The 26196-nt window shown below is 43.7% G+C and overlaps 1 protein-coding gene across 1 annotated transcript in view; it reads left to right on the top strand.

Annotated features, from left to right (window-relative positions):
• BLOC1S5 (biogenesis of lysosomal organelles complex 1 subunit 5) overlaps positions 1 to 26196 on the top strand; it is a 71656-nt gene that overhangs the window by 8009 nt on the left and 37451 nt on the right. Inside the window, exon 3 of the mRNA XM_056521125.1 lies at positions 12859 to 12988. Coding sequence (XP_056377100.1) covers positions 12859 to 12988 — 130 coding nt within the window. The remainder of the gene's footprint in view (positions 1 to 12858; positions 12989 to 26196) is intronic.

The raw sequence follows: 26196 nt of genomic DNA, 5'->3' as shown, positions 1-26196 counted from the left end.
AAGACAGTAATAGCTACTGGAAGCTGTAAATCACTTCCTAGGTTAAGGTCAGGATAATGCTGTACATGTTCTACTACTTCCCCATACTGTAGAGAGGCGCTACTAGACGGTATTGCTGAGTATGCTGGGGTCATATCTCTGTTGTGCAAAGCAGACTATTGGCAATGGAGGCTAATACAATGGCTATCTCCTTCTCCGTGGATAGCACAGAAGGACCTGTGTGTCCCAGCCACATGTTATACATGTCCAATGTAGAGTATCTTTAAAAAAGAAAGTTCTCTTATTTTTCTGTATTGAACTTTGATGATGACATTGATTTTATGTAAATAATTTAATGCTCTTGAGTGTCAAATGAGAAGCGGAGGAAAGTTAATACTTAAAATGAATCATATGGTTAGTAATCTGGACATAGTAGCCAAGATGTAGGAAATGTTCTTAACAGATACTGTTTTTTTGTTGAATTATCCCCAGAGAGGATGACCTACTCCAACCTCAGAAATCTACCATATGGCCATACATAATCGTGTCCATCTAATATATGCATCAACAATAAATGGTGTTTCCACCCTATTACCAAAATAAATAAATTTAAAAAAGTACACCTTTTTAATTTTTAAATTTTTTGTAAGCCACATCCCATGTCAAAGAACTGGTTAAGCACCTCTGAACCGCCAAAAGAGAGAAGACATTTCTGACGCTATTACTGTATATTCAGCAATGAATGAGCTCTGTGTATACAGTTTACCAGGAAGCCATGAGGCTGAGGACTGAGTAGTTAAAACTACTTAAAGGGGTACTCCACCCCTAGACATCTTATCCCCTATCCAAAGGATAGGGGATAAGATATCTGTTCGCGGGGGTCCCGCCGCTGGAGACCTCCGCAATATAGCACGCAGCACCCACCTGTTACTGCTCCGAAAGCAGTCTAAGATCGTGACGTCACGACTCTGCCCCCTCAATGCAAGTCTATGGGCTGTCACGCCCCCTCCCATAGACTTGCATTGAGGGGGCGGGGCGAGACGTCACATGGGGCGGAGTCGTGACGTCACGATCTTCCGTCCCCGTGGTCGGGACCCAGATCCTCCAGCGCTTCCGGAGCAGTAACAGGTGGGTGCTGTGTGCTATATTGCAGGGGTCCCCAGCGGCGGGACCTCCGCGATCAGACATCTTATCCCCTATCCTTTAGAAGATAAGATGTCTAGGGGGGGAGTACCCATTTAACAGTCCCCCCCCCCCCCCCCCCCATTGTCACAATAAATAAAAATAAGTAATTTAAAAAGAATGTAAAAATAAAGCCCTGTTTATCACAGAAAAAAAACATATTTAACCCCTTAACGACGCAGGACGTAAATGTACGTCCTGGTAATGTGGTACTTAACGCGCCAGGACGTACATTTACGTCCTGAGCATAACCGCGGGCATCGGAGCGATGCCGGCATCATGCGCGGCAGGTCCCGGCTGTGGATCGCAGCCAGGGACCCGCTGGTAATGGCGGACACCCGCGATCCCGCGGATGTCCGCCATTAACCCCTCAAATGCCGTGATCAATACAGATCACGGCATCTGCAGCATCAGTCACTTAACAGGATGATCGGATCGCCCGCAGCGCTGCCGCGGCGATCCGATCATCCTGCACGGCAGACGGAGGTCTCCTCACCTGCCTCCGCTGTCTTCCGGGAGTCTTCTGCTCTGATCTGCCTTCCCGCATACCAGAGCAGAAGATGACCGATAACACTGATCAGTGCTATGTCCTATACATAGCACTGAACAGGATTAGCAATCGAATGGTTGCTATAAATAGTCCCCTATGGGGACTATAAGAGTGTAAAAGTGAAAACCCCCCCCTCCCCCAATAAAAACATAAATTTTCCCTATTTTACCCCCAAAAATTTTTCATTTTTTTTTCTTTTATATACATATTTGGTATCGCCGCGTGCGTAAATATCCGAACTATTAAAATAAAATGTAAATGATCCCGTATGGGGAACGGCGTGAACGTAAAAAAAAAAAAAGTCCAAAATAGCTGCTTTTTTATAACATTTTATTCCCAAAAAATTTTATAAAAAAAGTAATACCATATTTGCTTATACAAAACTTTTATTAATAAAAAGTACAGATCACAGCGCAAAAAATTTGCCCTCATACCACCGCTTATACGGAAAAATGAAAAAGTTATAGATCTTCAAAATGGGGATTTTAAACGTACTAATTTGGTTAAAAAGTTTGCCTTTTTTTTTTTTTTTAGCGCAACAGTAATAGAAAAGTGTATAATCATGGGTATCATTTTAATCGTATTGACCCAGAGAATAAAAAACGTAATTTTTACCATAAATTGTACGGCGTGAAAACAAAACCTTTCAAAGTTTGCAAAATTGTGGTTTTCTTTTTAATTTCCCACACAAATAGTATTTTTTTAGTTGCGCCATACATTTTATGGTAAAGTAAGTGATGGCATTACAACGGACAACTGGTCGCGCAAAAAACAAGCCTTCATACTAGTCTGTGGATGAAAATATAAAAGAGTTATGATTTTTTGAAGGGGAGGAGGAAAAAACGAAAGCGTGAAAATAAAATTGTCTGAGTCCTTAAGGTCCAAATGGGCTGAGTCCTTAAGGGGTTAAAATAACCATATGAGGAGAATCTTTAACTTTTAAACTTGCATGTGGTAAAAAAAAAACTAAACAAAACCCAGAATGTGCCTAGCCGTGCATAGGGAAAAAATGGTCCTATGGTCTTGAACTGGTTAAAGGGATTGGTCCGGCAAAAATAAACACCCTAAACTGCCTTAGCCTTAGTAGAAGCACTTTATCACTCTGACGCCCTAGCAGAAGAGGCAGCTGTTAGATGGAGGTGCCAGAGCAGTGTAAACAGACACCAAGGCCCTCATTTACTATCACCAAACCGACAGCATTTGTCAGGTTTATGTTGTCGCACATTGTCTGTGCCATGGCGCAAACCATGTGCGCCATGTTGCGACACGAATTCCCGAACCACCCGACTCTGCTTGCTGAAAAGCGAAAAAGGGGCGTTTTCCGACCAAAACCTTACTTTCACACAGATTTACCAATTTTTTCGACCACATTACTCAGGTTTTGTCCTTTTTTTTTTTTTTTTTTTCTCCGACAGCTGCAAGCTGTTGTAAAAAAACATGTTCACGTTTGTACAAAGTAGTTTTTTTATGTTGAGAGATATATATATATATATATATATTTGCCCACCGCACAGCGCAAACATATGCCCCCAGCAGCGCATGTATATACAGTATATATGCCCCCCGCACAGCGCAAACATGTGCCTCAAGCGCTATCAAGGACAAGCATTTTATTAGCAGAGCATCTCTCTGGGAAGCCGCTGCCCGATGCTCTGCTAATGCTCCGCTTGTCAATCATAGCGCTTCAGAGGCATATGTGTATAGAAGTGAAGTGGGGAGCAGACATATAGCGTTATCTGGTCCCCACTTCGCTTCCATACACAATCCTCAGCAAACACCTCAGCTGCCCCATCGCCTCCCCCATCCCCGGTGTTATAATTACCTGTTCCTGAGGCCCGCGCTTCTTCTGGCTCCGGCGCTGTCACTGTGCGCACTGACGGTGACGTCGCGTTTGGCGACGTCACTCGTCATTGCACAGCCACAGCGCCGGAGCCAGAAGAAGCGCGTGCCCCGGGAACAGGTAATTATAACACCGGGGATGGGGGAGGCGATGGGGCAGCTGAGGTGTTTGCTGAGGATTGTGTATAGAAGCGAAGTGGGGACCAGATACGGCTATATGTCTGCTCCCCACTTCACTTTTATACACATATGCCTCTGAAGCGCTATGATTGACAAGCGGAGCATTAGCAGAGCATCGGGCAGCGGCTTCCCAGAGTGATGCTCTCCTAATAAAATGCTTGTCCTTGATAGCGCTTCGAGGCATATGTATATAGATGCGCCAGGAGCATATGTTTGCGCTGTACGGGGGGCATATATAAAATTTACCGTGCAACATAATTTCTAACCCGTGCGACACATTAGTAAATAAAGAAACACTCAGAGATAAACCCGACACTCTTAGTAAATGAGGGCCAAAGTGTCAACAGACTGCTTTGGAGTACTGTACAGATAATGGCCCTTATTTACTAAGAGTGTTGTGTAGGTTTCTTTGTGGGTTTTAATTCCCTACAATTTATTTTCCACGGTATTTACTAAGGTTTCCCTACATTTTCCACTTTCCCTACATTTTGCTTTTCTTACACATGCTCTGATCTGTCTGGTTTTCCTCAGCTGAAATCCACCACATTTTATGTGGAAACTTTAGTAAATATGTTGGGATTTTGTGAAAATGTTGGGAACACGCCCCTTTTCTGTGACCACGCCCCTTTTTCTGTTTTTTTCTTCTTCAATTCAGGCGCACATTCAGGCACAGACAGAATTTCAGGCGCAATGCGCCTGAAACTGGCGCACAACCCGACAAAACATGTTGGGTTTGCAATAGTAAATGAGGGCCAATGAGTGGGATGGGGAAATGAACAGTGGCAGGGCACGTTAGCACTGGGCTGGGAGACCCTGAAGGAGAAATGCATCATGGAAATTGTAGTTATTAAGCAGAGTACATGAAGAAGAGGACTGCATTCTGTGTCTGGGAGAAACAGCATAATGGGCCATAAAGAAAATTATTCATTTTAAAACCACATAGGGTGCATGTATATTAAAGATTTTATTTCATGAATTTCAGACAAACCCTTTAAAGAGGTCCTCCCAAATGGAGATACAATATGTAAATATTCTGGCTAATAGAGGAGGCAGGTCCTGAGTAGGGGAAAATGGCCAAATCTTGAACTAGTTAGAGGTCCTCCAGAGTGAAATACAATTACGTAACCACACTGCCTAATAGCGAGACATGTCCTGAAAAGGGAATGCTTATCTAGAACACTGCTCCCAGGGAACGGTTTTAGTTTAGTTACAGCAGTTACACTGAAGCTGCAGGAACTTCATACATCTCCCTCACTGGTTGTGGGTGTGAAATGAGACCATAGAGTAGACTATGCTATTACCTCACAAGTCAAATGATGGAGGTTTTACCTTAAAAATATGGTGTTTAATTCCAATGCATTTGGCTTGTGACTTGCTATGAATTCTAGAGATGTGAAATACTGTATGCAGTTAAAATGATTTAATTTACAGTCTGCTGGGCAGAAAAAATATTCGATGGAATTAGACTTGTCAAATAGATATATGGCTGCTGTTAATTTTATAGGCAGACTCAGACAATGCGTCGCCCCATTAGCAATACTGTATGTCTCAGAGGTTCAGAGGTCTCCTATTGTGTGATTGCAACATATAAAGCAAGGACTGGTAATAGCCTGCAAGACACAACTGCACATCATGTCTGATCTTTTATACAATAGTCAGGGTGTGTGGTGTCCTCAGCTGTACAGCTGTTTTATGGAGGACTGAAGTTTGCTGAGATCTGTAATGTCTATGACCTGGTTATATTCATTATGGTTAGATAGTGGGGTCTTCGGAACAGAGAACAGTAGATCCCCCCCCCCCCCCCCCCCCCCCAGCGTTAGGGACTGTTTTACTGGCTACAACAACGAAGTGGGAAAATTGTCTCCTCCATAGGTCTAAACGTATGTGTACTTATAGCCCTTTTCTAGTAAAGCTCTAGTTGGTTAGTCAGATAGGTAAGTCTAAGCCTGAAACAATGCTGGTAAGTCTCATACACCGCTGACAGCGTATATACACCAATCAGTCATAACATTAAAACCACTGGCAGTAAAGTGAATAAGTGGTTTTGCATATAGCCAGCACTCTAGTAAATGCAGGCGCAGCGCAAAGATCGGGATCAGCATATCCCTTCTTCAAATTGCAGATGTATATAGGAATAGTGGAAATGAACATTTAAATAGACAGCAAATGGGCGCCAAACCGATATTCCAGGTCAGGGGGCGTGTATCCGATCCGGATCTGGAACGGAAACCACATTGTTCTCATATATTATATATTTGTTTTATTCTGATAAAATATGTCTTGTATATTATGTTCTTTAATGTGTCTCAACAATGGCAAAGATTTATGACATTCGAGTGGTTTCTGATCCAGATCCGGGTCGGATACACGCCCCCTGACCTGGAATATCGGTTTGGTGCCTATTTGCTGTCTATTTAAATGTTCATTTCCACTATTCCTATATATATCTGCAATCTGAAGAAGGGATATGCTGATCCCGAAACACGTTATTGCCTGCATGCATTTAAAAAAAATAGTTTTATTTATTATATATAAATAAATCATTTTAATGTAACCCACGTCATTTCTGGACCGAGCAGCGCCGGACGCAAGGGCCTCCTTTTTCCTTCCTTATTCAAGCACCTTACGGGTTCCTGCACTGGACACCGGTCTAGGCACCTTCGGCTGCAGCACGGACATCATCAATACCCCTCAAACGGGGATTCACGCTTAACCCTCGAGGGTCACCAGGTGAGAGCACACCCTGTTGGGGGATCCACCTGGGTTCACTTGATTTTACGGTATCACACGAGGCACTGCCCTCTTTTCTTTTATTCCCTCATTCTCTTTTCCCCCTCATGATGTCACTCCCCCCCTCAAAGCAAGTCTATGGGAGGGGGCATGACTGATGTCACGCCCTCTGCCATAGACTTGCATTGAGGGGGGCGGGGCGTGATGTCATGTGGGGGGCAGGGCTATGACATCACTAGCTCCCGGCTCCAGCGTTTGGAACAGTTTGTTCCAAACGCTGAGCAGCGGAGAACCCCTTTAAGTTTATGTGAGAAAATATACCAATTATTACCAATTCCAAAAGCCTTCCATGATCAAAGCATCCTTGGACATAAAGAAAGCTTTTAGTAAAGGGGGGGGGGGGGAAACCCATACGTGTAAGTAGTACAGAAAGAGTCCAAACACTGTCTAAAAATACTAGTTTCCTTTTTGTGAGCTGGTTTTTAAAGGGTTTATCCAGGATAAGAAAAAACAGAACTGATTTCTTTCCAAAACCGCACCACCCCTGACCTCAGGTTGCATGTGGTATTGCATCTTTGTTCCACTGAAGTGAATGGAGTCAAGTTGCAATACCACGTACACCCTGAGAACAGGTATGGTGCTGTCTTTTAAAGAAATTAGCTCTGTTTACTATTCCTGGATAACCCTTTTAATGGTGTGAAGTGAATAACATCCATAAGGCTTAGTGTATTGCTCTTGCTGCATTGGGTTTCACCCATTTAAACATGCCTATAATACATAACTTTAAAGGGAAATTGTTACCAGGGTTATAGTACGGGGTGAACCCGGTAGTTTGGTGGTCTGGTTCCAGAGATCCAGGCTGTATACATTTACTATTGCTAATACCGCCTGTGAAATGGAGGGGAGTCGGTATACAGAACTTCCCTGCCTCCTTCCCTGCCCTTCTGCTCTCATATGCCCGCCCACCTTATAAATATTCCTAGAATCTTTACGCATGTGAGTGCAAGGTGTGCGGGCATATGGAGGCCGCTGTGAGGTGGTTTTTTGCGCCCCCGTAGATCCATGCGTCCGCTCCTCCCCCAGCTCTCCGAACATTTCCGAAGCTAGAACTGGGGGAGGGAAGAGCAAGGGGAGGGAGGTTCACGCCCCCTCCCTCATCTCCCCTCCCTGAGCTCGGCTGGATGCAGATCTCTACGGCACGCCCCCTCCCTGAGGACATAGATCGCCACGGCAGGTCCCCTCCCTCATCTCCCCGAGCTGAGGACGTAAATCTCCACGGCAGATCCCTCCCTCATCTCCCCGAGCTGAGGACGTAAATCTCCACGGCAGGTCCCCTCCCTGAGGGCGTAGAGCAGTGCTCCCAATGAGCTCTATGTGTAAAGGGGGACATACTGCACGGGCTAAAGGGGGACATACTGCACGGGCTAAAGGGGGACATACTGCACGGGCTAAAGGGGGACATACTGCACGGGCTAAAGGGGGACATACTGCACGGGCTAAAGGGGGACATACTGCACGGGCTAAAGGGGGACATACTGCACGGGTTAAATGTCCCCCTTTACACATAGAGCTCATTGGGAGCACTGCTCTACGTCCTCAGGGAGGGGAGATGAGGGAGGGGACCTGCCGTGGCCATCTATGTCCTCAGGGAGGGGGCGTGCCGTAGAGATCTGCGTCCAGCCGAGCTCAGGGAGGGGAGATGAGGGAGGGGGCGTGAACCTCCTCCCTCCCCTTGCTCTACCACCTCACACCGGGTCTCGCCTCTTTTTCAATTGAAAAAGGGATTTGGTTAATTGCAGTGGACAACACTTACCATTTACATTAGTTTGGTTGTTATATTGTTTTGTAACAATTTCTATGGCACCTTATTTGTCACTTCTGTAAGCAGCTCAATACACAGACTGATCAATTAATTAGGAATACCTACTCAAACTGTTTTGGGCAGTCTCCGCTTGTAGACAGTGGTAAACCTACTGAACTTGACCCACGCCCCCTGCAACCGCTCAGTCAGTTGGTGCTTCTTTTCTTCCATCATATCTTAAAGATGTTCAAAGGGGTTACAGTCTGGTGAATTTGGGGGCCAAGGCATTGTGAAAATGTAATTGTTGTGATCCAAGCCAGATAACATGAGGGATTGTCCTGTGGTCATGGAAGACTGCCTGAAGATATGGGTGCAGATGGTTTGCTATGATGGGTCCCTATGTTGGTCACCATTCAGGGATTGTGGTATGATGACAAACAGTCCAAAGACATTGGCCCTCATTTACTATTCTAAACCCGACCTCTTTTGTTGGGTTTTTTTGTCGCATCTTTGTCTGCGCCATGTCGCAGACATCGTGCGCCAGTCTGCGACACGATGCGACATTTTTTTCCCGACGGACCCAATGTGGATTCTCCCAAACCCGAAAAAGGGGCGTAACCCGACATTTCTGAGCTTTCCCACGTATTTATAAAGGTTTCCAACCCGAATTTGTTGAGTTGTTGTGGATTTTTTCCCGACGGCTCAGAGGAGTTGGAAACCAAAACCAACAAAAACCATGTGCGACAAACAGGATGCGACATAATAATAAATACCAGGGGAAAAAAGCAGTCGGGTAAGAAAGCAAGATAGACTTACAACCCGGTTTTCTAAGTAAACGAGGGCCATTATAGGAAAATGCTCTTCAGACCATCACACTGCCATCACTGACCTGTTAAACCCCAACGGTGCACCCACAGTATACAGCTTTATGCTGTGTATACCAGATGTGAACACAGCTATCCATATGGTTTAGCTGAATAAAGTGACTTGTCACTTCAGACGATCTTCTGTAAGGTTTGAGGTCCATTTACATCTATCCCTCCAATGTGAGATGTTGTTTGCAATGATGTGGGGTCCGTCCGGGCACTCTTAATTGTCTTCTTCAATTGAACCCCAGCCACAAGGTACACTCCATGGGTATTATGGAAATTTGTCTTACTTGCCTGTTGTTGTACTTATGGGTCCACACTATGGTACGTGGTTGCTGAAATACCAAACTAGTCACCTAACGCTTGCCACTTGGATCAAACCCGCATGGCATGTTGCTCTGTGATCTTTTGTCTGGTTCATCCAGTCTTGCACGTTGTTGCTGATTGGGACGCGGCCACCCTATGGAAAGATGTCCTGCTGAGTGATCATTCAGTATAGATGTATGCCATGTTTACTTTCACTGGGCAAATTTACTAATCCTGTCTAAAAGAATAGGAGAAATTTAGACTAGCACATGCATTCTGGCACATTTTGGAGTTGTAAATCTGCCCCAATGTGGTAACACGTACTGTCTTACTGTTTTTACAGTTTACAAGGCACTTCTAATTGGAAAATCACTGTCATTGCATCAACCCAATGATACCACTAGATGGAAGTAGACAATTATTTTTGATGTGCTGCTGACAGATTTACTATGCTACTATTATCCTGTTAGCATAGCTCTTTCTTTGTGGCTTTTAATGTTCTTCACCTCAGAAAGGCGGGTCATGTAGCGCAGACACGACAAACACATGTTCTGAGCAGATGTCCTTTGAGCAGTTTGTGTGAGGTGCAGTTGTGAGCTAATATCTTCCAGTGTTCCGCTGGGTCTGTGTTTCATTCCACCAAGGATTTATTAAAACTCTCGTATTCTTTGTAGTGGAGATTCTTTTGAACCATTTTCCAGGCCTGCAGAACTCATCTTCTGCTCTGTGCAGGGCGTGAGATGTTTTGGTGAATGCTGCTGCTTTATGAATCTGGTCTACCTTTATTCACTATGGCCTACATTTATCATTGTCTTTAGACAGTTTTTGTGTCTACAATAGGCGCAAGCAGGGTTTATTTGCGCCTTTTGGTTTACACATTTCTGCTGATTTTGAGTTTCAATCCACTGATTTTGGCGATATACATGATATGGAAGGTTTTATGAACTGCTACTTTTTGTGAAAAGGCACAAAAAAGGCACAAAGCCACTGAAAAGTCTCTAAAACTACACCAGCCCAGACTTAGCTTTTTGGTGTATGTGAAGAGAGAAATGTCAGAAAATGTGACCTGCACAAAATGTATCACAAGCTCTGTGACCATTTAATACATTTGTTGCTCCTACATATTAACAGCACACAAAAAAGATGTAGAAAAATGCTTCATTACACCTACAATGATAAATGCTGGCCTATATACTATGACCCAGGTTTATCAAACTGTGTGAGAGAAAAAGTGGAGGGATTTTGCCACTGCAACCAATCACAGCTCAGCTAATGCTCTGGTAAAGTGAAACCTGAGCTGTGATCGGTTGCTGTGGAAAAATCACTCCACTCTTTTATCTTACACAGATTGATAAATCTTGGCCTATTCGTATGTTTCCAGATGTCTGACAGTTCATGTATCACTGTAACCAGGGCACAGATATTTCTGCAGACACAGGGTCACTAAATACAAATGGCTCCCAAACAAGAGTGGGGATTTCTTGTGTAATGTTTTAAAGAGTACCTATCATGATCTAAACTCTTCCTAATTTCCCCCCCCTTCCCTCTGTCCCTGACTCTCACTGACACTATCCCTGTGTTCCTTTTCATTCAAACCCCCCCTCTTTCTACCTGATTTATTGTCTTCTTGGCTGCTCATTCAGCTGTCCTAATGTGAGGGAGGAAGGGGGGGGGGGGGGGGGCGTGGCCCAGCATAGAAGCTATGAACACAGCAGCCAGCAGCTCTGAATCTTCTCCTCTCTGTTTACAACTGCATATGCAGAGGGAAGAAAGATCGGAGCTCAGATAGTAAAATGAATGAGGGCATGCAGTAAGGCAGAGTCAGTAGTATGCCCTGCTGTGCTAGAAGCACAGTGCTGGCTCCTGCCTGTCTGATTGACAGGCAGGGAGCATTGCTGAGCTTGTCTGTGTCCCGGCTACAGTCTGAGATTTAGGACTCCAGCATGAGTTTGAAATCTATAAAAAGGCTTACGGACAGGACTGGTAGAGAGACCCCTAGTGGTCATTTTTTTCCAAATGGAAAATTTAAATAAAAGCATATTTTTTAATAACATGCAATTGGAAAGTTGTTCTGCATACATTAATCTATAATATATCAAAAGTTTTTTTGATGAAAGGTACCCTTTAATGCATTGTATATTTTCATGGGTTTTTGGTGCAATTACAGTAGGAGTAGTCTGATCCTACACCCTCTGTAATAATAAACTATCTGAATGTCTTTCCTTGACTGTGAAGCAGAAAGAGGGCACTGGTAAAGCAAATCTCAGGTACAAATAGAAAATCTGCTATCCCCTACAATACTACTCTTCCAGCCTGCTTTCGATGACTAAATGTATCTTTTATACCTGAATGCTTCTGTATCTGACTAATTAGTGTTTACATCAAATGGAAAATAAAAGCGATAAACCTAATTTATCCTATAATGAAATATTATCACAGTGTGTCCCAACCAGGGTGCCTCCAGCTGTAGCAAAACTACAACTCCCAGCATACCCGGACAGCCTTCGGCTGTCCGGGCATGCTGGGAGTTGTAGTTTTACAACAGCAGGAGGCACCCTGGTTGGGAAATAATGGATTATCTGTTCTAATATACCTGGTGCATAGATTTTCACCTTTGGTCCGTTTATAAACACTGCAATAGTCAGATTGGCATGGAACCTCATTTAATGGAGGGGTGTTAAAGGGGTATTCCAGGCAAAAACTTTTTTTTTATATATCAACTGGCTCCGGAAAGTTAAATAGATTTGTAAATTACTTCTATAAAAAAAATCTTAATCCTTCCAATAGTTATTAGCTTCTGAAGTTTTCTGTCTAACTGCTCAATGATGATGTCACGTCCTGGGAGCTGTGCATGATGGGAGAATATCCCCATAGGAACTGCACAGCTCCCGGGACGTGAGTCATCAGAGAGCAGTTAGACAGAAAACAACAACTCCACTTCAGAAGCTACTAACTATTGGAAGGATTAAGATTTTTTAATAGAAGTAATTTACAAATCTGTTTAACTTTCTGGAGCCAGTTGATATAAAAAAAAAAAAGTTTTGGCCTGGAATACCCCTTTAATATAAGACTCGGCATAAACATGAGCTTCAGAGGCAGGAGTCAAACTGGGGTGTGGGGCATAAATCGGGATAAGGGGTGTGGATATGAAACTGAGAGGCTTGATTCAAGCTTGGGGTGGTGTGAATATGAGGCTGAGAGGACATGAATTAAGCTCAAGGGGGAGTGAATATAAGGCTGAGATTATGTGAATTTAGGTTCAGGGAGGTGTGCGTATGAGGCCAATAGGTTAATTGTGATTTCAGCATTTAAAAATATATGCAAATTAGGCTTTGGAGTATAATGGACGTTCCCCTTGCCAAACCAAAATGTAATAGTCTTCTGTGTGAATATTATTTATTTTTCAAATTTTTTTTTTAAAGGAAAAACGTGGACATAGAGAGTTGAGAGTTCTTGAAAATGTTAAAAACAGCGTATCTGAAATTAACGATCAAGTTCTTCCAAAATCTACAGATGTAATGCAAGATCAGCTTGGACTGGTGCTGAAATCATGTAAGTTATTTTAAGTCAAGCTTTTGCTAAATAAAAAATACTTCTTTTGAACAGCCTACCCAAAAATGTATGACATAGCCTTACCCAAAGAGTAAAGGAATACTACAGGCCTTACCAATGAGAAATTACTGGATATATCCACTGGATATACTTTCTTGTTGCATGCAGAGGTGTTTATAGGGAGTCCAACCAACCCTTTACAGAAGTTTCCCAGCCTTTAACCCCTTAAGGACTCAGGGTTTTTCCGTTTTTGCACTTTCGTTTTTTCCTCCTTACCTTTAAAAAATCATAACCCTTTCAATTTTCCACCTAAAAATCCATATTATGGCTTATTTTTTGCGTCGCCAATTCTACTTTGCAGTGACATTAGTCATTTTACCCAAAAATGCACGGCGAAACGGAAAAAAAAATCATTGTGCGACAAAATCGAAAAAAAAACGCCATTTTGTAACTTTTGGGGGCTTCCGTTTCTATGCAGTGCATATTTCGGTAAAAATTATACCTTATCATTATTCTGTAGGTCCATACGGTTAAAATGATACCCTACTTATATAGGTTTGATTTTGTCGCACTTCTGGAAAAAATCATAACTACATGCAGGAAAATTTATACGTTTAAAAATGTAATCTTCTGACCCCTATAACTTTTTTATTTTTCCACGTACGGGGCGGTATGAGGACTCATTTTTTGCGCCGTGATCTGAAGTTTTTATTGGTATGATTTTTGTTTTGATCTGACTTTTTTTGATCACTTTTTATTCATTTTTTAATGTTATAAAAAGTTACCAAAATACGCTTTTTTGGAATTTGGAATTTTTTGGCGCGTACGCCATTGACCGTACGGCTTAATTAATGATATATTTTTATAGTTCGGACATTTACGCACGCGGCGATACCACATATGTTTATTTTTATTTTTTTTTACACTGTTTTATTTTTCTTATGGGAAAAGGGGGGTGATTCAAACTTTTATTAGGGAAGGGGTTAAATGACCTTTATTAACACTTTTTTTTTACTTTTTTTTTGCAGTGTTATAGGTCCCATAGGGACCTATAACACTGCACACACTGATCTCTCATCCTGATCACAGGCGTGTATTAACACGCCTGTGATCAGCATTATCGACGCTTGACTGCTCCTGCCTGGATCTCAGGCACGGAGCAGTCATTCGTCGATCGGACACCAAGGAGGCAGGTAAGAGCCCTCCCGGTGTCCGATCAGCTGTTCGGGACGCCGCGATTTGACCGCGGCGGTCCCGAACAGCCCGACTGAGCAGCCGGGATACTTTCAGTTTCACTTTAGAAGCGGCGGTCAGCTTTGACCGCCGCTTCTAAAGGGTTAATACCGCACATCGCCGTGATCGGCGATGTGTGGTATTAGCCGCGGGTCCCGGCCGTTGATTAGCGCCGGGACCCACGCGATATGATGCGGGATCGCGGCGCGATCCCGCTTCATATCGCGGGAGCCGGCGCAGGACGTAAATATACGTCCTGCGTCGTTAAGGGGTTAAAGGGGTACTCCGGTGGAAAACATATATATTTTTTTTATAATATCAACTGGTGCCAGAAAGTTAAAAAGATTTGTAAATCACTTCTATTTAAAAATCTTAATCCTTCCAGTACTTATCAGCTGCTGTATAATACAGAGGAAGTTCTTTTCTTTTTGAATTTATTTTCTTTCTGTACTCAATGCTCTCTGCTGACACCTCTGTCCAGAGCAGGATAGGTTTGCTATGGGGATTTGCTCCTACTATGAACAGTTCCTGACATGAGCAGAGGTGTCAGCAGAGAGCACTGTGGCCAGCCAGAAAAGAACATCCTCTGTAGTAAATAGCAGCTGATAAGTACTGGAAGGATTAAGATTTTTAAATAGAAGTAATTTACAAATTTGTTTAACTTTCTGGTACCAGTTGATTTAAAAAAAAATAAATAAAATAAAATTCCACCGGAGTAATTTTTTGGGTTCACCGTACATTTTATGGTAAAATGAGAGGTTTTATTACAAAGTACAATTGGTTACGCAAAAAATAAGCCCTTATATGGGTCTGTAGATGGAAATATAAAAAGTTATGGATTTTAGAATTCGAGGAGGAAAAAATTCAAACGCAAAAATAAAATTGGCCTGGTCCTTAAAGGGGTACTCTGGCTCTGAGACATCTTATCCCCTATCCAAAGGATAGGGGATAAGATGTCTTACCACGGTAAGATGTGTTGAGCTGCATGCCCTGTTTGAGCTGCACGCCGTGGTGCCAGCTCACAAACAGCCGGGTGGCGACCACGACTCCGCCCCCCGTGTGACTTCACTCCCCACTATGCAAGTCTATGGGAGGGGGGTGACGTCACACGGGGGCGGAGTCGGGACGCCACGATACTCCGGCCCCGTGGTCGCCACCTGGCAGTTTGTGAGCTGGCACTACCGCATGCAGCTCAAACAGGTGGGTGGCGAATACAAGATTGCGGGGGTTCCCAGCAGCGGGACCCCCGTGGTGAGCCATCTTATCCCCTATCCTTTGGATAGGGGATAAGATGTCTCAGGGTCGGAGTACCCCTTTGAGGTTAAAATGGGCTTGGTCCTTAAGGGGTTAAGGCAAGTGGCTAGTGGAGACAAGCGACATTTAAGACAATAGAAGAGCTTATCTAAGCTAGTGAAATTAAAAATATAAGCAGTTACTGTATTTAAACTTTAAGACTTGAAAAAGCTTTGCTAAAAAGTCCTTGTGTCTTATTGTCCAAAGTCAGGGAGATCTGGCAGCATCAGATCCCATGACTACTTCTTTCTAAATGAGGTAAAGCGCTGTGCCTGGTCATTGAGCTGTCAGAATGTTTGCCTGGTAACATAGAAGGACATTTATCAATGTTGGTGTGAGGTAGTATAGCTTTTTCCTTTTTGCTTGCAGTATTTTTTGCACTGCTGCTCAAAATTTACCAAAATGGCGTACAGGATTTCCTAAATAAAGTCCAAAAATTCGTACAAAAAACACTGCGCAAAAAAACACAATGTAAAAGAACAGAAAACCAGTGTACTCACAATAACTGTCCCCCAAAGTATTTTTAAGACAGTTATTAGGTCGCCCCCTAAGCGTTTTTTTTTTTTTTTTAACCCTAATTCTGATGATCTTTCTGGGTACTGCAGTCCTACCATTCCCCTTAATTACTATGGTTACTTTGTACCTTCTCCAGCTTCACCTTATTTATGTTATACACAGTCTCCGCCTTCTCCTTCAGTCTACTGTGCTGTGCGGAGTCTCTTCATCCAATCACTGCAGGCTGCTCTGTTACCCCCTTCTCTTGGTTTTCATGCTGAAGTCTGATAGAACAAAAGTAATCTTAGCGGAGTGCTAGTCCCACCCAGTGCTTGTGCTTTAGCTTGGACAAAGCTAATGCTGCAGACGGACAGGAAGATGTTCTGGATGGTATAGAGACCGCTAGTGGTGTTTTTTTTTATTTTTTATAAGCCGTGATTTCTACAAAAAGGAAGTAAAATTTTCTTATGATGGACCGTATTTTTCGCCGTATAAGACTCACTTTTTCTTCCCCAAAACTGGGGGGGGGGGGGGGAGTTGGTGCGTCTTAAACGGCGAATACACACCTATCGTGGTGGTCCCTGCGGCCATCAATGGCCGGGACCCGCGGCTAATACAGGACATCACCGATCGCGGTGATGCCCTGTATTAACCCTTCAGACACGGCAATCATAGCTGACCGCCGCGTCTGAAGGGAAAGTGACACTAACCCGGCTGTTCAGTTGGGCTATTCGGGACCACCACCGTGAAATCACGGCGTCCCGAACAGCTTACAGGACACCGGAAGGGACCTTACCTGCCTCCTCGGTGTCTGCTCCGTGCCGGGATCCCCTGCATGGCCGGCGCTCTCCTTCGACGTCATCGCGCACACCGTCCCGTCACCCAATAGGAGTGGTGTGCATAGAGACGTGATGACTGCGACGGAGAGGTTGGATCCCGGGCAAGAAGACGTCTGGAGTGTCGGGGACACCATGGGGACGTGGCAACAGCGATGGAGCGACATCCAGGGCGGTGGTGACGGGTCCGGAGCGGCGGAGACAGGTGAGTACTACCTCCTATCCAGTGGTCTTCAACCTGCAGATCTCCAGATGTTGCAAAACTACAACTCCCAGCATGCCTGGACAGCCGTTGGCTGTCCGGGCATGATGGGAGTTGTAGTTTTGCAACGTCTGGAGGTCTGCAGGTTGAAGCTCACTGTTGGATGCAGAATCTTTTTTTTTTTTTTTCTAGATCTTGCACCTTTAAAATAGGGTGCATCTTATATGCCGGTGCGTCCTATTGGGCGAAAAATACGGTATATTGGAAAGGTTAAAGGAGTAGTCCAGTGGTGAACAACTTATCCCCTATCCTAAGGATAGGGGATAAGTTTGAGATCGCGGGGGGGTCCGACCGCTGGGCCCCCCTGCGATCTCCTGTACGGAGCCCGACAGCCCGCGGGAAGGGGGCGTGTCGACCTCCGCACGAAGCGGCGGCCGACACGCCCCCTCAATACAACTCTATGGCAGAGCCGAAGCGCTGCTTTCGGCAATCTCCGGCTCTGCCATAGAGATGTATTGAGAGGGCCCCAGCGGTCGGACCCCCCACGATCTCAAACTTATCCCCTAATGTACGTCCTGGTGAGGTGGTACTTAACGCACCAGGACGTACATTTACGTCCTAAGCATAACCGCGGGCATCGGAGCGATGCCCGTGTCATGCGCGGCTGATCCCGGCTGCTGATCGCAGCCAGGGACCCGCCGGCAATGGCCGACGCCCGCGATCTCGCGGGCGTCCGCCATTAACCCCTCAGGTGCCGGGATCAATACAGATCCCGGCATCTGCGGCAGTTCGCGATTAAAATGAACGATCGGATCGCCCTCAGCGCTGCTGCGGGGATCCGATCATTCATAACGCCGCACGGAGGTCCCCTCTCCTTCCTCCGTCCGGCTCCCGGCGTCTCCTGCTCTGGTCTGTGATCGAGCAGACCAGAGCAGGAGATGACCGATAATACTGATCTGTTCTATGTCCTATACATAGAACAGATCAGTATTAGCAATCGTGGTATTGCTATGAATAGTCCCCTATGGGGACTATTCAAGTGTAAAAAAAAATGTAAAAAAATGTAAAAGTAAAAGTAAAAAAAAAGTGAAAAATCCCCTCCCCCAATAAAAAAGTAAAACGTCCGTTTTTTCCTATTTTACCCCCAAAAAGCGTAAAAAACATTTTTTATAGACATATTTGGTATCGCCGCGTGCGTAAATGTCCGAACTATTAAAATAAAATGTTAATGATCCCGTACGGTGAACGGCGTGAATGAAAAAAAATTAAAAAAGTCCAAAATTCCTACTTTTTTAATACATTTTATTAAAAAAAAAATTATTAAAAATGTATTAAGTTTTTTATATACAAATGTGGTATCAAAAAAAAGTACAGATCATGGCGCAAAAAATGAGCCCCCATCCCGCCGCTTATACGGAAAAATAAAAAAGTTATAGGTCATCAAAATAAAGGGATTATAAACGTACTAATTTGGTTAAAAAGTTTGTGATTTTTTTTTAAGCGCAACAATAATATAAAAGTATATAATAATGGGTATCATTTTTATCGTATTGACCCTCAGAATAAAGAACACATGTCACTTTTACCATAAATTGTACGGCGTGAAAACAAAACCTTCCAAAATTAGCAAAATTGCGTTTTTCGTTTTAATTTCCCCACAAAAATAGTGTTTTTTGGTTGTGCCATACATTTTATGATATAATGAGTGATGTCATTACAAAGGACAACTGGTCGCGCAAAAAACAAGCCCTCATACTAGTCTGTGGATGAAAATATAAAAGAGTTATGATTTTTAGAAGGCGAGGAGGAAAAAATGAAAACGTAAAAATTTAATTGTCTGAGTCCTTAAGGCCAAAATGGGCTGAGTCCTTAAGGGGTTAAAAGCAATAACTTTTTTTTTTTTTCCATTTACAGAGCCATATAAGGGCTTATTTTTTGCGCAACCCATTTATTTTTCAAACTCTGGCTGTAGGAGAAGAGGGGTGATATTGAATCTTTCCCCAGCTCTAGTATCACTACTTTAAATTATGTGATATAAGATATACATCATTATCATAGCTATACTTCATAACATAACAACTATATAACAAGTGAATCGTGACTTGTACATTCCCTGCCTAATAACTGACAGTTCTGCAACATCTAAGTTTATTGCAGAGGTATTACAGCCTAGGACCCTGCTGTAATATGTACTTAAAGCACTGGAAGTCATTCTGCCATATGTAATACCAGCTCCCCTACTACATGTATATTTACTTTCCTCCCACACTCCCCTGGTGCTTCCACTATTGCTGCTTCAGTGCAATCTTCCTGGTTCCAGGGGTCAATGCGCCACAATGCAGCTCAGCAAATCGCTGGCAGCACGGAAGCTGTAGCAGCGATATGATGCACTGGGGGGAGCATGGACATTTTATTTTTTTTCTTTCTTTCCTGTAAGCGGTTCTGAGTCCTCCAAACTATATACAGTTCCATATAGTGGATAAGAGTTTAAATGGGCACTGTCAGATCCAAAAACTTTTTATATGTTGTTACTGAATAAAGACCTTTTGTAATATGGTTGTTAAAATTTATTTTTGAACATTTAATAAAGGAAACTGCTCCTGAAAATCCTACCACTAGGGGTCCCCATACCTACTGGGACACTAACCAGTCCTGCAGGAGCATCAGTCATGGACAAGAGAGATGACTCATGGACATGGCTGCATGAGCAGGCGCACTAGAGGATTTCTAAAGCTGTGAACTAATGAAAAGAGGTATTTTTATAATATAGGTGACAGAGGAATAAAAATTAGATGTACATGGTCAGGATTGGCTACTGTGTAAGGCTGTGTTCACACTACGTTTTGTCCCATACGGGACCACATACGGCAGGGGGAGCTGAAAACTTGCGCTCCCGAATGCCTTTGCATGCGGTCCTGTATGTAATTCATTTCAATGAGCTGACCAGAGTGAAACGCTGACTCCGGTCGGCTCACTTTTGCCCTGTATGCGGTTTTCCCACCGCACCTAAAATCGTAGTCGACTACGATTTTAGGTCCAGTGGAAAACCGCATACGGGGCAAAAATGAGCCGACCGAAGTCAGCGTTTCACTCTGGTCAGCTCATTGAAATGAATTACATACAGGACCGCATGCAAAGGCATACGGGAGCTCAAGTTTTCAGCTCCCCCTGCCGTATGTGGTCTCGTATGGGACAAAACGTATTGTGAACCCAGCCTTGCATATTAATTTTGTATTTATTTATTTATTTATTTTTTTTTTTTTTTTTTTTTTTGTGGGATCTGACAGGTACATTTTAAACATACCTTGCATGACCAAAAATCATCTTTAGGGTCTATTCACACGTACAGATTTCATGCGCAGGATTTCAAGCTGTGTTCAGTCATTCAGTTTACATTGAAATCTACAGCAGAAAATCCTGCGCATCAAATTTGTGCAGAATACTGTACATATGCATAGACCATTAAGCACCCTGGGCACCTCAGTCATGTTACTCTTCCCTCCTACCTCTGACGAACCAGAGGCATGATGTAGGCTGCAGTTCAACATGAAGGCCAAGTTCTCAGAGTTTCCCAGCAGAATTCTGCAGGAATATTTCACTCAGAAATTTCCCATTGATTTCAAAGGGATTTTGCAGCACTGTGCACACAATGGAATTGGGATTTCCATGGCAGAAATCCCAATTCTTTCTGCAGTGTTAGCTTGGAAATGCATTGCTGTCTATGGAGACAGCGAATTTCCATGCTGTCAAAGTTCCAACATGTTCTGCCAGTGCCCACTGCCTGTGTAATGTCTCCAGGATTCCCTAAGGGTGCGTTCACGCTACGTAATTCCCGCGGAATGCAGTGCGAAGTTTACATCAGTGTGAATGTGTCTTCCGTGATACAATTTCGCTGCTGAAATTGTTCCGCACAGAGAATGAACATGTTCATTCTCTGTGTGTAATTCCGCGAGCACTGCATAGCCATCAATGGTGGTGGCTGAATCTCGTCTCACTGAATTCCGCCAGCGGAAATTCAGCGTGCATTCCTCAGTGTGAATGCATCCTAAGACTGCATCAGAGGGTAAGGAGCCAACAGGAAGGTGTCCCACGTATGTCACATCAAGAACCAGCATAGTTACCGCTAAATTTGAACTCCCACACAATGATAAAACCCAGATGTCACAAAAATACAATATTTTTACACCTACAAGCGCACAAAGCGCTGCAAAAAGACCCCGGAGACAGTGAATAGGTAAAAAGTATCTTAGTCTTTTTTTTGAAATATAAACCTAAAACATAGTTTAAAAAAAAGTATACGCCACATAAGGAACAAAGAAATAATAGTTACCTGATTAAATATAATAAATATGCACTACTGGGCAATAATATACAGCCAGGGGGAGAATACATAATAAATTAGGGGTTTATAATGAACCCAGTAACCGCAGTACAATATATATTTGCTACATACAATGAAATGCCATCCCCAAATAGACCATTGAAAGGTGCAAAAAAAATATAACCTTTTAAGAACCTCTACATTAGTCTTTAAAGCGTACCTATCAGATCACCCAAAAAAGCTATACTGTTATATGTTGCTCAGTACCTCGTCCTGATCATGTACATGTCATTTTTATTTGTCGCCTTCCTATATATCTCTAAGAATTACCTTTTTATTTACTTGCAGAAGTTGCTCGCTGAGACTTTTTTATTTTTTTTTATTTTTTTTTATGGGGTGGGTCTCTCTCTTCTCCTCACTGTGATAACCCCCTTAACTCTGCTCTGAGTCACTGGTCTCTGGAGCCTGGCAGTCAGCCAATTACAGCACTGTGATCTGTAATCCTTTCCTCTCTGGTTTTATGCTACGCAACATACACATGCTGTGTGCCTACAGCTTTTGCAAACTACAGCTCCCAGCATGCCCACACATAATTTGGCTGGCCAGGCATACTTGGAGTTGTAGTTTTGCAACAGCTGGAGGCATATGATTGGTAAAACTCTTATTTACAGCAGTTTTCCTGCAATCTATGTTCCTCCGCCTGTTGCAAAACTACAACTCCCAGCATGCCCGTACATCATTTGGCTGTCCTGGCATACTTGGAGTTGTAATTTTGCAACAGCTGGAGGCACATGATTTACAGCAGTGTTGCAGCAAGCTGTGTTCTTATGCCTGTTGCAAAACTACAACCTCCAGCATGCTCACACATGTCCTGTCCAGGTATGCTGGAAGTAGAAGTTTTAGGGGATACATCCCCAACCAGTCATTCTCTAGCTGTCCTATAACTACAGCTCCTATCATGCCCTGACAGCCTGTATATCTGCCAGAGCTTGATGGGAGTTGTAGTTAGTAGAGAGTGACAGGTTGGGGAGAGAACATATACACATATGGGACAGGTACTAAATATACACATATAATTAGATATACATACACTTTAAATATAAATGTAATACACCCTAAACACTGAGTAGCCGGATAGACACACAGCATTCACAAATGCAGGACCCACTATGCCCGCCCCACTCCTCCTGCTCTCAGTAGTACCTCTCAGTAGCTCCTGGTGCAGGCCTCACCCCCCCTAAACATATATAAATAAACGGAGCGACAGACCTGCAGGGTCAAAATCCTGAGCCTGAGAATCGCGGGCGGGAGTAGAGTGGTGCTGACAGCCTTACTAAAACTTTTCGTGCTGCCGCCGAGACTTCGCTTGCTGCCGCCAAGACTGTACCGTATATACTCGAGTATAAGCCGAGTTTTTCAGCACGATTTTTCGTGCTGATTACACCCCCCTCGGTTTATACTCGAGTGAACTCTCCGCCCTCCGTGGTCTTCAACCTGCGGACCTCCAGATGTTTCAAAACTACAACTCCCAGCATGCTGGGGGCCTCTTCTCCGCGCTTCGGGCCCAGAATAGTGACGTTGCCTTGACGACGACGGACAGGGATGTTGCGCATGAACGTCCCTGTGCGTCGTCGTCAAGGCAACGTCACCAGTCCGGGACCGGGCCCGGAGAAGAGGGGCCCCCCGGTGAAGATGGACAGCCCGGAACGACTATCCCTCTCCACCTGACAGTCTCTGCAGCACAGATGACCCGGACCAGCTCACCCTTCCTTCCCTCCGAGCGGAGGTGAGTACAAAACTAAAGGGGGTGGGGGTTTCTGGATGATGACGAAGGCCGCAGTGGTCTTCAACCTGCGGACCTCCAGATGTTTCAAAACTACAACTCCGATGGCTGTCCAGGCATGCTGGGAGTTGCAGTTTTGAAACATCTGGAGGTCCGCAGGTTGAAGACCACTGTTGACAGGTGGTGATGATGAAGGGGGGGTGGGTGGGATGATGACAGGGGGATGATGACAGGCGGTGATGATGAAGGGGGGGATGATGACAGGGTGATGATGAGGAAGGTGTTAATGATGGGGGTCTGGATGATGACAGGGGGGGGGGATGATGATTTTCCCACCCTAGGCTTATAGTCGAGTCAATAACTTTTCCTGGGTTTCTGGGGTGGAATTAGGGGCTTCGGCTTATATTCGGGTCGGCTTATACTCGAGTATATACGGTACGCCTTCCTTTGTATATGTATAGCTGCTTTTGAGCAAAAACTTGTGTTGACTTGGCATTACAGAAAATTGAGCTGATAACACTGGCATGGTTTCCATGGAGAAGGGTAAAGTCAGTTTTTCAGTTAATTGACTTCAGTTGTCAGTTTTGTTGTACGTTGGCACCCTACTCTGTGCCTGAAAGAATGTGAGTTGTGTTTCCACTTTAGAATGTTAACCAGTCTGCCAAACAAATCTAAGAAAAGTACATGCAGCAGAAAAATTGTATTGAGCAGATGGCAGCAGGTTGCTGCTTGGGTCACACATAGTAATTCACTGCCGTATGTGTCAATCTTCTTTCCATATTGCAAATTATTTTTGTGCTGATATCTTATGTGAGGATCAATTTCCAAAGTGATTGCACCTTGTATTGCCGTCAGCCTGGATTATGGCTATTATAACAGCGTGTCACACGTGAGCTTCTCCTGACAAAACAAACTATTCTGAAATCTCAAATTAAATTTCAGGGCAATTTAGCCTTAACTTTATGGCTTCCTGTTATTGTTCTGCAGTAAAATCCAGTAATGTAATACATGCATGACATTTGCTCAAATGGCTTTTTTTAGGAACAGAATTTTAGCTATCCCCACCCCTTTGACCAAATGTAATTTTATCTTGTAATATTGTTCAGTGTTGGGTTGGGATGTTCTATGACAGAGCTTGACAACTTTGTTATAAATCTAGGAGCCAGGTTACCGCACGTCATGTCTTATGTAACTTTGTATGACGAGTCATTATTGCTGCATCATAGCCCCCTGAACCCAATGAAGGCAAAAAGGGCCAACAAGTGCCAAGCATCTCTGGGAACTCCTTCAAGACTGTTGAAAGACCACTTCAGGTGACTACCTCTTGAAGCTCATCAAGAGAATGCCAAGAGTGTGCAAAGCAGTAATCAAAGCAAAAGGTAGCAAGAACCTAGAATATGACATATTTTCAGTTTTTTCACACTTTTTTATGTCTATAATTCCACATGTGTTAACTCATAGTTTTGATGCCTTCAGTGTGAATCTACAATTTTCATAGTCATGAAAATAAAGAAAACTCTTTGAATGAGAAGGTGTTTCCAAACTTTTGGTCTGTACTGTATCTAACCACAACTTTATAAACAGAAGAAAGAAAAGTCCGGCACCACTAATCAAGTCGGCTAAAGAGTCCTACTGTCATGTGGAAGGCAAACAGCACGTGTATCTGTCCAAAAAATGGCAACGGTAGTGGAGGTGCTCTTATCCAAAAGATTTGTGAATGGCAAAACATGTACACAATGGAAGACTGGAGATGACTCACTCACCTCAGGTACCGATGCAGCATAATTCAAGCTTTATTTCATGTCGGCAGCAGACAGCTTCATTACATGGGACAGACACGCACAGGGGCGGCAACAAGTTTCGCGCTCAATGGCGCTTCCTCTGGCCCGTACGGGCCAGAGGAAGTGCCGTTGAGCGCAAAACTTGTTGCCACCCCTGTGTTACACCCCCGCCTCACCGGTATCACCATCAGCTCCTTGTGTGTCTGTCCCATGTAATGAAGCTGTCTGCTGCCGACATGAAATAAAAGCTTGAATTATGCTGCATCGGTACCTGTAGTGAGTGCGTCCTCTCCAGTCTTCTATTGGGTTCATATTATACAACTTTCACAATATAATGCTTCTAGTCCAGTGTTATGATGTTTCAGTATAGTTCTATGCTTTAAGACCACCTATATGAAATATACCCCCCTTGTGGTGAATTAGGAAGAATCTGGGGCTTGAAGCCTTAACTATTGGAGTATGTAACATCTGTCCTGTTCACCAGACAGTCTCATTCCAACATGCTGTAAAGTATTAATTGTTTCTGCATAGCCTTGCATTCCAGGGATCAACCAAAATATACTGCATATGCTGAAAAGTCTACATAAAAAAGTGTGCCTTCAGCTCCTGCCAGAAAAGAAGAGTGACAGGGGCTGGCAGAATATCCCTGAGCTATGTAAAATTTGGTCCTGTTGTGGTTTTAAATCTGGCACCTGGCAAAGTTTTCACACTTGTGAAATAGCTGAGAAACTTTTTTTTTTTTTTTTTTCTTCCTGAGTGTTGATGCTTAACCAGAAAAATATATATTTTTCTATACTTAAAAAAAAAAAAAAAAAAAAAAAAAGGCTTGTTTAGGCACCTATGGATTCATGCATGATAGACGTGGGATGCAGCCAGATCTTGATTTGTATGAAAGGTGCCCATACCAGTGTATTAATCCTGTGCCTGAAAGTGATGGTAGTCACCTTGGGTTTATGATTATTATATATTTATAACTTTTATTAGATATAAATTAAACTTTCTTGTAGTGCTGGGCGATATGCAGGTTCATACCGAATACCGGTGTGTTTTCTCTGTATGGTATGAATTTTTCCCTATAACGCAATACCAGTCGGGCCTCTAGAATGAATGAATTATCAGCCGCAGTGCGCTGGGGAACTAATCATATATGACCCGCGGGCGCTGTCCTGCTTTTCCTCCCCCCCCCCCCATCAAATGAACAAACTATCAGCTGCAGCGCTGTCCCCACATCAGGGGACTAATCATGTTACCCACAGGCACTGAT

The sequence above is a fragment of the Hyla sarda genome, chromosome 5, assembly GCF_029499605.1.
Source record: "Hyla sarda isolate aHylSar1 chromosome 5, aHylSar1.hap1, whole genome shotgun sequence".
NCBI lineage: Eukaryota > Metazoa > Chordata > Amphibia > Anura > Hylidae > Hyla > Hyla sarda.
The sequence above is the reverse complement of the archived record's forward strand: the minus strand, read 5'-3'. Positions and strand labels throughout refer to the sequence as shown.